Source organism: Rana temporaria, chromosome 11, assembly GCF_905171775.1.
Source record: "Rana temporaria chromosome 11, aRanTem1.1, whole genome shotgun sequence".
Taxonomy (NCBI): Eukaryota; Metazoa; Chordata; class Amphibia; order Anura; family Ranidae; genus Rana; species Rana temporaria.
Genome location: NC_053499.1, coordinates 143608719 through 143624292, shown reverse-complemented (window position 1 = coordinate 143624292; position 15574 = coordinate 143608719). Strand labels below are relative to the sequence as shown.

Sequence of the window (15574 nt, the reverse complement as noted above, 5' to 3'; positions counted from 1 at the left end):
ACTGACACGTTGGGCACTTTTACATGTATGATCAATTTCTTGGGGTTTACACGCATGCTCCTTCTCTTGGGGTTTACACGCATGCTCCTCCTCTTGGGGTTTACACGCATGCTCCTTTAACTGCCACTAAACTTGGTGACCAACATAAGCTATGGCAGCTGCAGACAGACCATTGCACACTGATTTGTAATAGAGAGGGGGGGTCTGGAGAGCTGATACATTAAACGTTCAGATTTATGTAAAAATGAAGTAGGCAGTTTTGCGCACAAGCCCCGCCTCTTGGGTATGCATGCAAGCCCCGCCTCTTGGGTATGCATGCACATTTAACTGCTGCTAAACTTGATAAACCAACACACACTATGGCAGCTGCCCACTGTAGATAATTACCACATAGTTATGTTCACGATTACATTTGTGTGGTAACATTTTCAGCCACTGATTCTCCTATTTTGTGGAGGTCTCTGGCCAACATTCCTAGACTTCAGTATGTCTGCTTTGTCTTCATAGGCCGCCAGGTGAGCAGCGAGTGTCAGGGAGAGATGCTGGACTACAGGCGCATGCTGATGGAAGACTTCTCTCTGAGCCCAGAAATTATCCTTGGCTGCCGAGGTGAAATTGAACACCACTGCTCGGGGCTACATCGGAAAGGGCGCACGCTGCACTGTCTGATGAAGGTGGTACGCGGAGAGAAGGGAAACGTAGCGGAGAAGTGCCAGCAGGCGGTGAGTTCTTGCTACTTGTACTGCTGTTCCAGTTTCCAGAATTTATCCCACATGTCTGTGTTGGCTTGACCACTTGGTATCAATCGTCTTATCTTATTCTCTTTTATATTACAGCTTCAAACGCTAGTACAGGAGACGGACCCTGCCGCAGATTACCGTATAGACCGCGCCCTTAATGAAGCCTGTGAATCTGTCATCCAAACCGCCTGCAAACACATCCGCTCGGGAGATCCTATGTGAGTGTCCACACAGCTATCGAGCTTATTAAAAGCTCAAATCCAGCTTCCAAAAAGTTTTTCCTCTAAGCAAGTGTGGCAGCCTCTTGAGAGAATCTGAGGTATTGAAATGTATGTTCTCTCTTGTAGGATACTTTCATGTCTCATGGAACACCTGTACACGGAGAAGATGGTGGAGGACTGTGAGCACCGGCTGCTGGAGCTGCAGTATTTCATTTCCCGGGACTGGAAGTAGGACCATACCTTCTGTTAAATGCATTTTTATGTGGAGTCTGGAAGTTTGTTACAACACTGACCTTTAACCTCTCCCTTAGATTGGATCCTATCTTGTTCCGGAAATGCCAGGGTGATGCCTCTCGGCTCTGCTATGCACATGGATGGAATGAAACTAGTGAGAACATGCCGGCAGGTGCCATCTTTTCCTGTCTCTACCGCCATGCTTACCGCACAGAGGAGCAAGGCAGGAGGGTGAGTGCTGCTGAAAAGGCATGCATAGGGGTGATCAGATATTCTATAGCAGGGATTCTCAAACTACGGCCCTCCAGCTGTCGCGGAACTACAAATCCCATGAGGCATTGTAAACCTCTGACATTCACAGACATGACTGAGCATGATGGGAATTGTAGTTCCTGAACACCTGGAGGGCCATAGTTTGAGGACCCATGTTCTATAGATTCATGGATAAATGGAATGCCATTAGTCCTTTTTAAATGTTCTTGTTGCAGGAGAATGTATTCCTCTAGAATTATAATACTCAGCTTTTATTGGTTCGGGACTCTGAGTATCTGCGATTCTGCTTCTATATGTATTATATCTGACATTCTCAGGACCCCTGAAATTGGGTGTGGGCTCTCAAAGCTCAGGCTGTGTCATTTTTCTTTAGTACTGAACCTGCAAACCCTTTATGAAAGCTGACAGCAGAAATATTTTAGACTAACTTCCTCCAAAAATGATTCTTCTGTTTTTTTTACTCGTAGTTATCTCGTGAGTGTCGAGCTGAAGTTCTGCGAATACTTCATCAGAGGGCGCTGGATGTGAAGCTGGATCCTGCCTTGCAGGCCAAATGTATGACAGAGCTGGGGAAATGGTGCAATGAGAAAACTGACACTGGACAGGTAATGTGTTCTCCTGTTTTCCATAATTATATATGTGTGTGTGTATAGTGTTAAAAAAAATGACCTAGCTGGAACTGGTTATATGGTACAGGTAACAGATGTCTCCTGTGTAGAGTTGAGCCACAGGTGTTTAATTGTTAAAGGAGTGAAATAATTATATAGCGTGCTTCGTCTTTCAATGCTAAAATGCAACAAATCCTGTCTAAATAAACAAAAATTTGTGTAAAATTGTGTAAGTGAAGAAGAAAAAATGAATAAAAGGTGCTCTATTGTACATTCCTGCTGGTTTGTAATCCCAGCTCATATATTTAACTGTGGATATCAAGTCCATAAACTGTGGATATTATGTGGACTTATAATATATGAACTGTTATCACCATATACGCGCACAGTGGATTACAAACCAACAGGAATGTACAATTGAGCACCTTTTTTATTTTTCTTCACAATTTTACAAATTTTGGTTTATTTAGACAGAAGATCTTTATGACACAGGATTTATTGCATTTTAGCATTGAGACGTGCAGCATCTCGATTATAATTTCACTTCTTTGTAGGAACACAAATCTGTGTTTGCAGCAGACTTTTTAGTTCACGTTTTGGATATGTTATGTCGGAAATTATCACACGATTATTAGTCGCATAATACACATCGGAGATTTGGTAGCGCAGGAGTACTCGCACTAGTATAAAGGGCTTCAACTATGCTGTTTTAAGGCTGGGTTCTCGTATATGCAGAGCCTGTTTCTGTGCAGAGTCCGGTGCGGTTTCCCTTCAGTGGTTCAGGTGCAAATTTGACACTTAAATCGCACCTGAACCTGACTGAAAGGCACGGGGCCCTTTTTAAATTTGCACCACAACAGACTTGCATATATGTGAACCGGCTCCATTGAAAACCGGTCTGCTTCGCATAAAATGTGAACCAGACTTGTTCAGTTGAGCCGGTTCACATATCTGCGGGTCTGTTGTGGTGCAAAGATAGATAGTATAGATCAGTGATGGTGAACCTTGGCACTCCTGATGTTTTGGAACTACATTTCCCATGATACTCAACCATACTGCAGAGTACATGAGCATCATGGGAAATGTAATTCCAAAACATCTGGGGTGCCAAGGTTCGCCATCACTGGTATAGATCAGTGGTCATCAACCCTGTCCTCAGGGCCCACTAACAGGCCAGGTTTTATGTATTACCTTGGAGATGCAGACTAGAACACTGCATTTAGTGAGCAGCAAAGGACATCACCTGTCATGTATTTCAGTTTTCCTTCAAACCTTGCCTGTTTGTGGGCCCTGAGGACAGGGTTGATGACCACTGGTATAGATAACGGCCTCCTTCCACGCTGAGCAAGGCCCATTGTGTTCAGTGGAATACAATGACCTATAAATGGTAAATAACAAGCTTCTCCTATTCTTAGGCGGGTCCCCTGTGGTCTGTGGACTATAATACCCTATAAAAGTATGGATCTGCTATGCTGAGCAAGGCACAGTGGAATAAAATGACCTATAGATATAGCCCATAGCATCCCCTGTGTTCATTGGTAACTGTGTGTGTGTTCTCTCTCGTAGGAGTTGGAGTGTTTGCAGGATCACATGGAAGAGCTGATCCCAGACTGCCGGGAGATTGTGGGAAATCTGACAGAGCTTGAGTCTGAGGTTGGTGTCTTTTTATACAGCTTTGCATTCATACAAAGGTAGTGTGTTTCCTGAGGGGGTGTAATCTTTCCTATCCATGAAACTGCTATAAAATCTGTTATTTTTCCCTAATTGCATAAAATGTTATCAGAAATAAAGGTTCAATGTGCCCCTGCAGGGTTATCCTGGCTGTGAGTAGGACAAAATTCCTTATGGCCCATGTTTGTGTCTTACAGGACATTCAGATTGAAGCTCTTCTCATGAGAGCGTGTGAGCCCATCATCCAGGGATTTTGCCATGTACGTACTTTGTATTATCCATCTCCGTCATATAGATTTCATGTTCTAAGGACATTTCATGGAGTTTTTCCTGTATTTGTCTGCAGGAGGTGGCCGACAATCAGATAGACTCTGGCGATCTGATGGAATGCTTAATCCAGAACAAACACCAGAAGGAGATGAATGAGAAGTGCATGGTGGGGGTCACCCACTTCCAGCTGGTAATAATGCGGTCATGTCTGATGGGGAGAGGACCATGTGTCACTTGGGTGTACAGAGTTCAATGTGTTACAGAAATGCTGGGACTGAAATATCTTTGTGTTTATAATTCAGATCCAGATGAAAGACTTCCGCTTCTCTTACAAGTTTAAGATGGCCTGTAAGGAGGACGTGCTGAAGCTGTGCCCCAACATCAAACAGAAGTGAGTATACATATACTATCCCCCTTCTGCTTACACCCTACGCCCCTACAAGTGTATAATCACTTCAGCCAATTATGACTTTGTAGCAAGGCCCTCATAGTTTTCCAAGATCGTGTCTGGGATACAATCAGCAAATTCTATAGCGGTTGTTGGGTTTTGTATTTACACATTAAATACTGAAAAGCTACATTGTGGAGTGAAAAGCTTTTTGTATCTCCCTAGTTTACACAGCAGGTTTCACGCTTTGAGAATCATCTTCATCTTTGCTTTCCCTTCTGCTGTTCTAGTCAAGCGAAGCAATGCCAGGACTGCTAAAACCAGAAGGTCTACATGTGTCATCACTTCTATTTGGATTTGTGCTGGAAGTGATGACATGCAAATACATTCTGGTTTTGAAAGGCTTTGCAGTGCTATCGGGCAATACATCCTCATTCTGCACAGGAAGTAATCTTTCTCTGATCTTTGGCTTCTTCTTTTACTTTCAGGGTGGACGTTGTCATCTGCCTCAGCACCACAGTCCGAAATGATACTCTGCAGGATCTGAAGGAGCAGAGAGTGTCCCTGAAGTGCCGAAAGCAACTGAGGGTGGAGGAGCTAGAGATGGTAAAATCCTTGCGCGTTCCCTATATACAGTGGAACCTTGGATTACGAGCATAATCTGTTCCAGGAGAATGCTTGTAATCCAGAGCACTCGCATATCAATGCCAGTTTCCCCATAGAAGTCAATGAAAACTAAGCTAATTGGTTCCACATTGACTTGTTTGCCAGAGGCGGGGGGGTGCCGGGGAGACTCAAATACTCAGACCGTTCGGAAAGGCTTGAAAAAAAGACAGGAACTGAGTATTTCTGAGTGTTTCTAAATGGCTCCAAGTGTCACCGGCGCCCGCATACCTCTGGCCAAATGCAGTACTGCACACCGCAGAGGCTTGAATCCTTGCTCGTTTTGCGAGACAAAACTCGCAAACAGGATTTAAAAAAAAAAATGCTCGTTTTGCGAAGCACTCGTTAACCACGTTACTTGCAATCCGAGGTTCCACTGTATACACAAGATAATGCTGGTGGCCTTGATCACCTTTACTGATGGCTGGAAAGGTCTTTCTCCCCCTCAATTGGCAGATTACCTCCACAGATGCCAGTCTCTTCAGATGGGAAGGTGTGATGGATAATAATCTGTACAGGGCAGTTGGTCTCAGGAAGAGACAGTCTCCCCATCTACAAGCGCGCGTGCTTGCTCTCGCTGCTGCTTCACCAGCCATCCCATTAAAGTGAATGGGACTGTCGGCGGGTCAGAGGAGAATCTGCTGTGGGATAGATATGACAGTTGCCCTTTAAAAATTATGATTTAAATCAAATCCACCCTGCCCCCTCCTAACACCTATTCTGACTTACCTTTGTAAGAAAAATCTGTACACTTACCTATTTTCAGGCTAGTCCGGTCACGTGATCTTGCTTGTGTTAGCCAGCACCAGCTGTAAGGAGAGAACACTCGATAACAGCTGGTTATGCCTGACCAGTGACATCACCCATAGGCTTCCTATGGCACATCCGTTGTCTGCGCCGCCGCCTCTTCCCTGCAGCAGCTGTTGGATGACACGGGGAAGCAGAGTCACATGATCGGAGCAGGTTGAAAATAGGCAAGTATATAGATTTTTTTTCCACAGGTTAGGAAGGGGAGAAAAACGTTTTCAAGACTAGGTAAAGTACGGAATTCTATTGTGTTAACCCATAAATAGCTGGATTGTAGCCAGGGGAGTCTGTAATCTGTCACATCTCTACGTACACCTGTGCATGAACTCTGGTCAAATCGGGTGGATGCAGCTTATTGTTCGCAGCAAATTCTTGCACGAGTCCCTGGACAGAAATTTTGAGTAGTGATCCTGTGTGGGATGGGAGATACTGAACTCTGGGATTTTCCTTTCAGTCAGAGGACATCCGCCTAGAGCCCAAACTGTTTGACGCTTGTAAGAATGACATCTCCACCATCTGCCCTAATGTACCCTTCGGAAATGCTCAGGTGAGTCTGCCCTCTACTGGCCAATTTTCCACCCCTTGCCCTGTATCACTTTATATTAACCTTTTTTATTTTGTCTCAGATCATTGAGTGTCTGAAGGAAAGTAAGAAGCAGCTGAGTTCGACCTGCCATCAGAAGATCTTCAAACTACAGGAGACTGAGATGATGGACCCTGAGTTGGATTACACACTAATGAGGGTCTGCAAACAGATGATCAAGGTTGGCACTTTTCCCTGTCTATCAGTGTCTGGGAATAACCCCAAGAGTATCCCCCAATTTCAAAACCTTCCCCCCTCTTCTCTTCACAGAGGTTCTGCACTGACACCGACCCAAAGAACATCCTGCTGTGTCTGAAACAGAACAAGAATACAGAGACCATGGACCCCAAATGCAAACAGATGATTACAAAGCGACAGATTACCCAGAACACAGGTATGTCCCATGTAACCACAGAATACAGGTGTGTGCTTCCCCCAGGGCGCAGGTTAACGCCCTGCATAGTTTCGCTGCTGTCCACATTTCGTTATCCACCTTAACATTTACGCCCCTTCCTGACTGGGCCGTTTATTGCGAATACGGCACTGAGTTACCTTCACTGACAATTGCTCAGTCGTGCGACACTGTACCCAAATTTGATTTTTTTACACTAGTAATGGCGGCTATCTGCGACCTATAGGGAGACTGCAATGATTGTGGTGGACATTCTGACACTTTTTGATGACACTAATAGTGTTCAGTGCTAAAAATATGCACTGTCACTGTACTAATGACGGACTGGGAAGGGGTCAACATCAGGGGCGATCAAAGGGTTACCTGTGTGCCTGACCAATGTTTTTCTACGCTGTGGGAGGTGCTTTTACTAGGAGAAGACCTGGCTCCTGCTTTGCAGAGGAACAGAATCCATGCCTTCCCTTCTGTCAGAATGGCAGTCTGCCTTGTTTACATGGGCAATTTGCAGTTATGGCTCTGTGGCTGATGATCTGCAGGTGCCGGCTAAATGGCTCCTGCTGTGTGTAATCGCAGCTGGAGCAAGGCATTGGTGGCGCACATTTGCGCCCCCTACCCAGAAGTTCAGGATCGTGTGTGTGTGTGTGTGTGTGTGTGTGTGTGTATATGTGTGTGTGTGTATATATGTATATATATATGTATATATATGTATATATGTATGTATATATATATATGTATATGTATATATATATATATATATATATATATATATATATATACACACATATATACACACATTATATATATATATATATATATATATATATATAATGTGTGTATATATGTGTATATATATATATATATATATATATGTGTGTGATCCTGCACACAGTGGCCGCCCTGTAGCTGTAAAACTGCAATAGGGTGGTCGGCAAGTGGTTAATATTGGGGATTTGACCCGCAAACTGCTTTGGAGTGATAGGCTACTGTCACACTGGGGGGGGGCGTTGGCAGTAAAGCACCACCAATTTTTAGTCCGAAAGTGCCTGAAAAAAACGCCCCAGTGTGAAATGGGTCTATAATTCAGCTACTTTTTGTCTTCTCACAGATTATCGGCTAAACCCCATACTCCGCAAATCCTGCAAAGCTGACATTCCCAAATTCTGCCAGACCATCATCAACAATGCCCGGGATGACACAGAACTGGAAGGACTTGTCATCTCCTGCCTCAAGCTTAAGTATGCCGACCAGGTAGGTGACGGACACGGCTGAGGAGCACAGACAATTGTGCGTTGTTCCCTCACTCCCTTCTGCTCCAAAGAATACCGGTCACTCCCTTTTAGCTCCATAGATCCGGGTCACTCCCTCTGTCTCGGTAGATCATGTTAACCTGTGTTTTATTTCCTGCCATGACAATTTGCTTTGTACACAGCGTCTGTCGCCAGACTGTGAGGACCAGATCCGCGTCATCATTCAGGAGACTGCACTAGATTATCGGCTCGATCCTCAGCTGCAGATGCAGTGTTCTGAAGAGGTAATACTGTTTGTGTTCTATGGTCTTCACCTGCTGGTGAGAATTTAAATGTTTCCTGGAAATATGGTGATGGCTTTCTTTAGAACAGTGTTCTTCTCTCCTTCACACATCAATAAATTTAGAAACCGTATAGAATTTCCCCATCAACAATCGCTCCGATGCTTCATTTATCCCCCAGCGCCTCTATACTAACAGAGGATCGAACACCGCCGGCTGCTTGGTTTTAACAGCTCCCCCGAGCAGAGAGCTCACAGCTCTCTGCTCTGCCCCCTCATTGCTCACTGGAGCACTGGGCTGTGGAGGGGGGCAGGACAACTGTTTTAGTATCTCAGCCGCTCGCTGAAGCGGGTATCGGTTCAGGGATCTAAGCAGACCCCGACTCCATGGTTGTGTTGACACGGAGCCTGGACAGACTCTGTGACGTCAGCAAAGAGCAGACTAAAGCCCGCTCTCTGCTAAAAATGTGTCACAGGACTGCAAAACGGACTACACTCCTTTTTTGCTCCACAGAAGTACAGCCAAACGAGCTTTGGGTCGGGGTCAAAGGTCAGTCTGCATATTTTGGGTAGAATTAAAAAAAAAAAAAAGTGTGTTTTGTGTGTGTTAGGCAGGATAAGAAAAATGCAAGATGCATGCAATGTTTAATTTTTTCTGTGCTGTACTTGCGGGTACAACTACATACACATAAGTGGTATCTCTGCAATAGCCAGGAGCAGGAGAATTTATTTTGGCTTGTTTGGTGGTAAATTATGATCGCAAGAAATATACAGCTAAATTTAAAATTTTAAATGTGTATTTTTTTTTTTACTATTTTGGGCCACTTTTGCCTTTTGATGATGAAAAAGAAAAAAAAAATTTGCTATACGTTACTGTTTACCACCAAAGGAAACATTTGTCCAGAAAAAAGAATAATCCACCTGGATGCACAAATTAGTTGTGGTGATGTGTACAGTTTTTCTAGCACATGTCAAAGTGTCAAACCTTTTAGATTTGTTTTAACTTTAGGTGTGAAGGGGTTAATTTCTGTGGAGATTGTGACTAGTGAGAATGTTGTGCTCTAAGTTTTACTGAATTCTTCCTGTGCCACAGATTAACAGCCTGTGCGGCGAGGAGGCGGCGGCCCAGGAACCCACCGGGCAGGTGGAGGAATGTCTAAAGATGAACCTACTGAAGATAAAATCCCCTGGCTGTAAGAAGGTGAGAAGTGACTGCATGACCCTAGAAAGCATTTGGGATATATATATATATATATATATATATATATATATATATATATATATATATATATATATATATATATATATATATATATATTGTGGCCACCATTGCACTTATGTGCATTATGCCTTGCTTGTAGTCCTGGTCAGTTGGCCAGTTGGCGATGTGACTAGTCCCTCCTCCGATCACTTCCCTCCACATTAAGCCAAGAGAATTTCTTGGGACATTTTTAGGCTTTTGTGAAAAATACAGGCCCTGTTGTATAGCAGTGTCTGCAATCCACTATAAATGGCCTCGCCTATCTTTTTTTTATGCTTTATTAATTTCAATTCATAAGACCCTATTGGGATAGAAATACAGGAACTACTTTTTTTTTTTATTATTATTTAAGAAGGTGCAAATTCTGGGCTGCCTTCCTCATCCTTCGCTATTTGGTGAGTTATGGCAGAACAAGCACGTAGCAAGAAAAGTGTCCACACCTGATATGCACGTGCTTATTCAGGTCGGTGACATTCTGACAAGTAGGGAACACAGGAAAATAATTCAGCAACAGCAGCTCTCTTACTTGCTGCCTACTTTGTTTTAATAGTATAATACGAGGGTAGGCAACCTTTTGAGGTGAACTACCTGGACATCGTGGAAGAGATCAAAGATTACCAGGGTATGGCGCCCTGTTTTAAGAAATTAACTAGCAAGCCCCCAATAAAAAGTAAAGACGACATGACGAAAACTTGGAAAACTTTTGTAAAACTGTCACTGTAGAAATATAAATTTTGCTTCAGTGGAAAAAAATCGCCATTCACTTTAATGTACAATTTTTATTAAAAAAAATTCATGTTTGGGAAGTAATTGTATACCCCACAAGGTTGCAACCGTAGTTCATCGTGAAAGTAGAACTTTTGGTACTGCAGGCTGATTTACATGCCTACATACTTTGGTTGAAAAAAACAACTTCATCTAGTTCGACTTGCTTGGCTGTCTGCCCTTATTACTGGCCAGTGTAGGTAGTATGTGGGGCAGGGTATAGAGATCAGTAGGGAAGATGGGTAAGCAGGTCAGGAGGATGCGGCACGGGGGGGGGGGGTTCAAGAGGGAGGGATCTTAGATGCATTAAGGTGAAACCACCTTGCACACTCAGGCCCCACAGTCCACCCCGTTTTTTGTTTTTTTTTACTTTTTTGCATATTGAACTTGGAATATCGAATGTGGGGCAGAAGGGATTCCTATACAGAGGGATCAAATAGCTGCCCAAATCATTGGTCTCAGTGGGTTCATGGCCCACAGGGAAGTATAGCCCCCAAAGTCATTGGTGTGGTGTCATTGAAATGGTGACCTCAGGGAAGACTGATGAACCCTGAATACTGCTCGCCAATGCCTTTGTGAATTACATCTTTTCATGTGCAGGTGCAACACCATCTGAACTGTTTACATTTTTCTTAAAAAGTAATAGTATCCTTGTAATAAAGTATCCTTTTTCAGTAACTTGGGAGGCTGTGGCCTAGGGGCGAGTCTGTTGGCGATCCAGTGAGAACATTTTAATAGCAGTAGTGGTCTAAGCAGACAGGGATCTATGGCCCAGTAGGAAGAAAGTCCAGCTTGGTGGTTGAGAACCACCAGTGTAGAGCATATACAAAATATGCTTAAGGCCCCATCCAACTTTGTGTAAATGCCAAAACCCAGGCCACATATGGGAGCATGCACTTTATTGTATGTAAGATCTAATGCTCCTATATTCTCTGCCACCTGGTGTAATCCTGATTCTTCATCTTTTTGCAACAGGAGGTTCTGAACATGCTGAAGGAAAGTAAGGCAGACATATTTGTGGATCCTGTGTTGCACACGGCCTGTGCGTTAGACATAAAACATCACTGTGCAGCCATCCCGCCAGGAAAAGGACGCCGTAAGTAACACCCCTCCAAACTGCTTCCATGTTAAACCTGTTTTGGCCAGCAAGATCGTATCTGAATAGGTAATGGTGTTTTCCCATTGCAGAGATGTCCTGTTTGATAGAAGCATTGCAAGACAAGATGGTACGACTGCAGCCCGAGTGCAAGAAGAGACTGCAGGACCGCCTAGACATGTGGAGCTATGCAGCCAAGGTGAGCTATACAGCCTGCAACACCATTCATAGAGCAGCCAATCCTTTGTGTCTGCCTTACAAAATCTTTTCTTCAGCCTCGGTCACATACTAACAGATCTGCTGGTACAAAAGATTAAGTATTTCTGCAGTGCTTGGATGCATTGTGTAGTATGTGCAAGCAAGAGGGAAATGGCTAGGCAATCAAATATCCACTTTAAAGCTGAACTGCTTGTATTGCAGACCGTCACAATACCAGTACCCACTTTTAGCAGACCTCAGAGGGGGGAGGACAAGTGGCACAAAGAGCCTGTCACGTTTGCTGCAGTGCAAAGAGCATGATAGGTGAGCGCAGAGAGATGAGCTCATCAGTCTGCTGCTCCATCTTTCTCTGTCCAGTGACAGTATAGAGTTGGAGACCTGTATGGATAAGTAGACTGCAAAGAAAAATCAGATCCGACAGGACTATGCTGCATGGCAGCGCTGTGTAAATTTCAGGACCAGATGGACTGATTGTCTCTCACAGTAGCCTCAGGTTTGGATGCACTGTGATTGGCTGTCAGTGATTATTGCTTTGTGATCAGGGGCTGTCGGTGACATCGCGATCATGGTTCTTGGGGAAACACAATTGCGAATGCTTTCAACACACAGCAGCTACTCGGGTCCTACCAATATAGGCAACAGCTTGGCATAAAGCCCACCCACCTCTGTGCTGTCACGTGATGTATTCAACTGGCATTTTCCAGGTTTACGTCACTATATAAAGTTGATTAACCACTTGCCGCCAAATCTCATGCCTGCTACGTAATTTGGCTCTAAGTGGTTGTACCGGGATGATGCAGCTGCAATCATCACCCCGGTATCTTTTTAAAGCCGGCGGTCGGCTCTCTTGTAAGGGCAATGGGAGTGGCTAGCTACTGGATTGCTTTTACAAGCAGCTGGAGGGGCGTTGTATTTGAAAAATCACTGCGCAAATACCTTGCAAAACCTACCAATTTATTTTCTAGGGTCTCTGCTTTAAAAAAAAAACATGTTTGGGGGTTCGAAGTAAATTTCTATCAAAAAAAAAAAACCTGAATGTTGCATGTAAACGAAAAGTCCCAGAAAAAGCCTGGTCTTCAAGTGGTTACATTTTTTTTTTTTTTCCTTCCAGGTGGCCCCGGCTGATGGATTTTCTGATTTGGCAATGCAAGTGATAAATTCCCCGTCCAAGAATTACATCATGTCGGTCATCATGGTTGGCGTTTGCGTGCTTTTCTTTGGAGGTCTGCTGTGTGGTCGCATCACCAAGAAGGTGACAAGAGAATTGAAGGACAGGTAGAGCACCGGACCCCCTCCTACACCTCTCTGCAAGAGCTCTGAGAAGCAGGGGGCTTCTGGGGAGGGAGGGCAGGCCTGTTGCCACATGTACAGCTCTCCCATGCAGTCCAATCCCATCTTCCTCTTCCTCCCAGCTCCCTCCAGCGCTGTGGAACCTGGATGGAGCAATGGAAGAAAAAAATAAACTGGCTCCCATCTCCTCTGCTTCATCTGCTCGTTCTGTCCCCCAATCCAGAGACTTCAGGCCTCCTGTTGCTGCACAGCTCCCTACTCTCCTAGTGCCGTGATGCTTTATGTGGACTTTTTTTTGGGGGGGGGGTGGTGGGTGGAAAAGAGGGGATTATTATTTTAACGGTATGCCTCCCAGAGTTGGAAGCTGTGCCTCAGCCACTTTGCATAACCCCACGGCAAGATGTGGAAGAGATGTGGAGATTGAGCACTTTGTGATGCTGTCTGAGCCCGGATGTCTGCAGAGATGGATCAGTGCAAACCGCCCGGCTCTCCCAACCTGCCAAAACTCTACAAACTCTTCTGTCCTGTCCTGTCCTTTCTCTTCCTAAATAGTACGGACTTTTCTTAATAATTTCCAGCAACGGACATAGAGCATTTTTAATGGTGCAATCCCGTGGCTCTCTTCGGTTCCACAAAATAAGTATTACTGTCCTTGGTGGAAGGGGCTGCTGCGGTGGTGGTGGTGTCTTTCTGTGCCGATAACTTTTAATTCTCAATCTCTGGCGGTTTCCTCACACTTGGGGGGGTTGTGCCCTTTAAGCTCCTCCTTTGCTTAACTTTTTTGTCTTTAAATTGTGTTTTACTTCTCTGCTCACCCATTGTGAAACGTCTAATATTTATCTATTTTTGCTTAAACTGATAGTCTGGCCTCCCGATTTTCATGCTGATCATTTCATGATGCCCTCTAGCTGCTAGACGCTTGGGTTCCCTGCTGGACAGACTTGGCTATAAGGTTACCCCCCCTGAGTGGAAATGTCCTGTGGCCAAGAGCAGAGGTTAACGCTCATGGTCTCCATTTTGCACTACTGTACCCAGCAGCCAGTCGTTGCCACTGAACGCTGAGCAATATTTTCTGCAAGTTCAGCGCGTGCCACGGTTGATACTGCCCGGAGTCCGGGGGCACTTGCTGTATGCTCTACAGCTCCGATAGGCTTATATCTGAACATGGTCAGGTCCTTGGTGTGCTGTTAGGTGGAGCAGGTACATCTAGCTGGGGTTTAGAAGTGAACAGAGCTGGATTCTGAGCATTAAATCATTACACTCCGTGCATTAATTTCCTGACAAGTGCGCTTTCCACCTTCAAACACAAGCCCTGCATTATTTAAACCTTTGTCTTCCACTATTGTCCTACATCCCTCCCCAGCACAGGGTCTGCAATCTGTCGACCCCCGTGTCGATTACTGGGGACAAATGCCAACAACATTCCGTATCGTCTGTTAATAGAACTCATTCATAGCATTAAAGTTCTGCTGCTATTGGTGGCCCTGTCCACCCAGCTCTTTACCTGTGTGTTAGTGATGACTGAAAGGAGATAGTGCCCCCTGTCAGTGACTGGCAGTGGTGTAGGCAGCTGGTACTGGTCCTGAAAAGTGTCCTAATATATCCTTTTAATCACCAAATCCTTACAATCTTAACCTTGTGGCCCCAGTGCATTGTGGATTTTGTGGGACCTCTGTAAATTGATGTGATTTGATCCCGGCTGATCCGATCTGGATTTCCAAAAAAATTCTGCTTTGTGTGTGGGTAGCACTGTCATCCTGGGCTGAAGAACTTACAATCGCTTGCTTCATTTCACCCACTCAAAACCTGCTAATGTCAAAACCCTTCACCAATTAATTTTTTCTCTCTTTATCAGCTACAGGATATTTTGCCGCTAACCAGAATGCGGAGAACTACTATAGAAAATAATCAACCACATCACTCCTCCCCCCTCACCTGCACTCTACAGCCTGGACTGCAGCCACACTCCTCCTCCCTTTCCCCCTTCCTGTCCCTGACATTGCAGGCCCAGTATGGTTGTGCATTATACACTGGAGCAGAGCCCCGCCCACACACAATGAATAACGCTCATAGACTTCCATGTCCTCCCAATTGTCACACTCGAGTACATTTTTTCTTTTTTGTACATTGTTTTTGCTCTGTGTATAGATCCGGTCATCGTTTCAATGCTGTGTCAGAATGAAATGTTACCCAATGTTTCCAGCATAATGTGCATTTTTTTTTTTTTTTTTTCTGTACAGAGAAATGGGAAGATTTAATAAAAAATAAAAATGCTACCTAAATACAGTTGTGTTCCTGAATCTGTAAAACAAGGTTCAGTGGTTAAAGCTGACATTTATTCTGTCCATGGTGCCTTTCTCCCCCTTAACATGCTATGGAAATTTTTAAATAGTTCCTTTCCTTTTTCATTACATTCCTTATTTTAGCCTCGATATCATCTCTGGCTTCTCTATGCAATGCAGACAGATCATGACTGGTGGGAGGGGCTGGCAGGGTGCCAAGATGTTTTCCATGAAGCTTTATTCTGCACCCTGCCAGCCCCCTCC

At 44.5% G+C, this 15574-nt stretch overlaps 1 protein-coding gene across 1 annotated transcript in view; it reads left to right on the top strand.

Moving 5' to 3' along the window:
- GLG1 (golgi glycoprotein 1) overlaps positions 1-15265 on the top strand; it is a 56784-nt gene extending 41519 nt beyond the window's left edge. The window contains exons 8-27 of the mRNA XM_040329326.1: positions 508-722; positions 837-958; positions 1088-1189; positions 1273-1426; positions 1936-2073; positions 3643-3729; positions 3945-4007; positions 4094-4207; positions 4320-4408; positions 4894-5011; positions 6330-6422; positions 6502-6639; positions 6729-6852; positions 7976-8118; positions 8300-8401; positions 9491-9598; positions 11399-11519; positions 11612-11718; positions 12850-13013; positions 14884-15265. Of these exons, the coding sequence (XP_040185260.1) occupies positions 508-722; positions 837-958; positions 1088-1189; positions 1273-1426; positions 1936-2073; positions 3643-3729; positions 3945-4007; positions 4094-4207; positions 4320-4408; positions 4894-5011; positions 6330-6422; positions 6502-6639; positions 6729-6852; positions 7976-8118; positions 8300-8401; positions 9491-9598; positions 11399-11519; positions 11612-11718; positions 12850-13013; positions 14884-14905 (2324 nt within the window). The 3' untranslated portion in view covers positions 14906-15265. The remainder of the gene's footprint in view (positions 1-507; positions 723-836; positions 959-1087; positions 1190-1272; positions 1427-1935; positions 2074-3642; positions 3730-3944; positions 4008-4093; positions 4208-4319; positions 4409-4893; positions 5012-6329; positions 6423-6501; positions 6640-6728; positions 6853-7975; positions 8119-8299; positions 8402-9490; positions 9599-11398; positions 11520-11611; positions 11719-12849; positions 13014-14883) is intronic.
- The last annotated feature ends 309 nt before the right edge of the window (positions 15266-15574 follow it).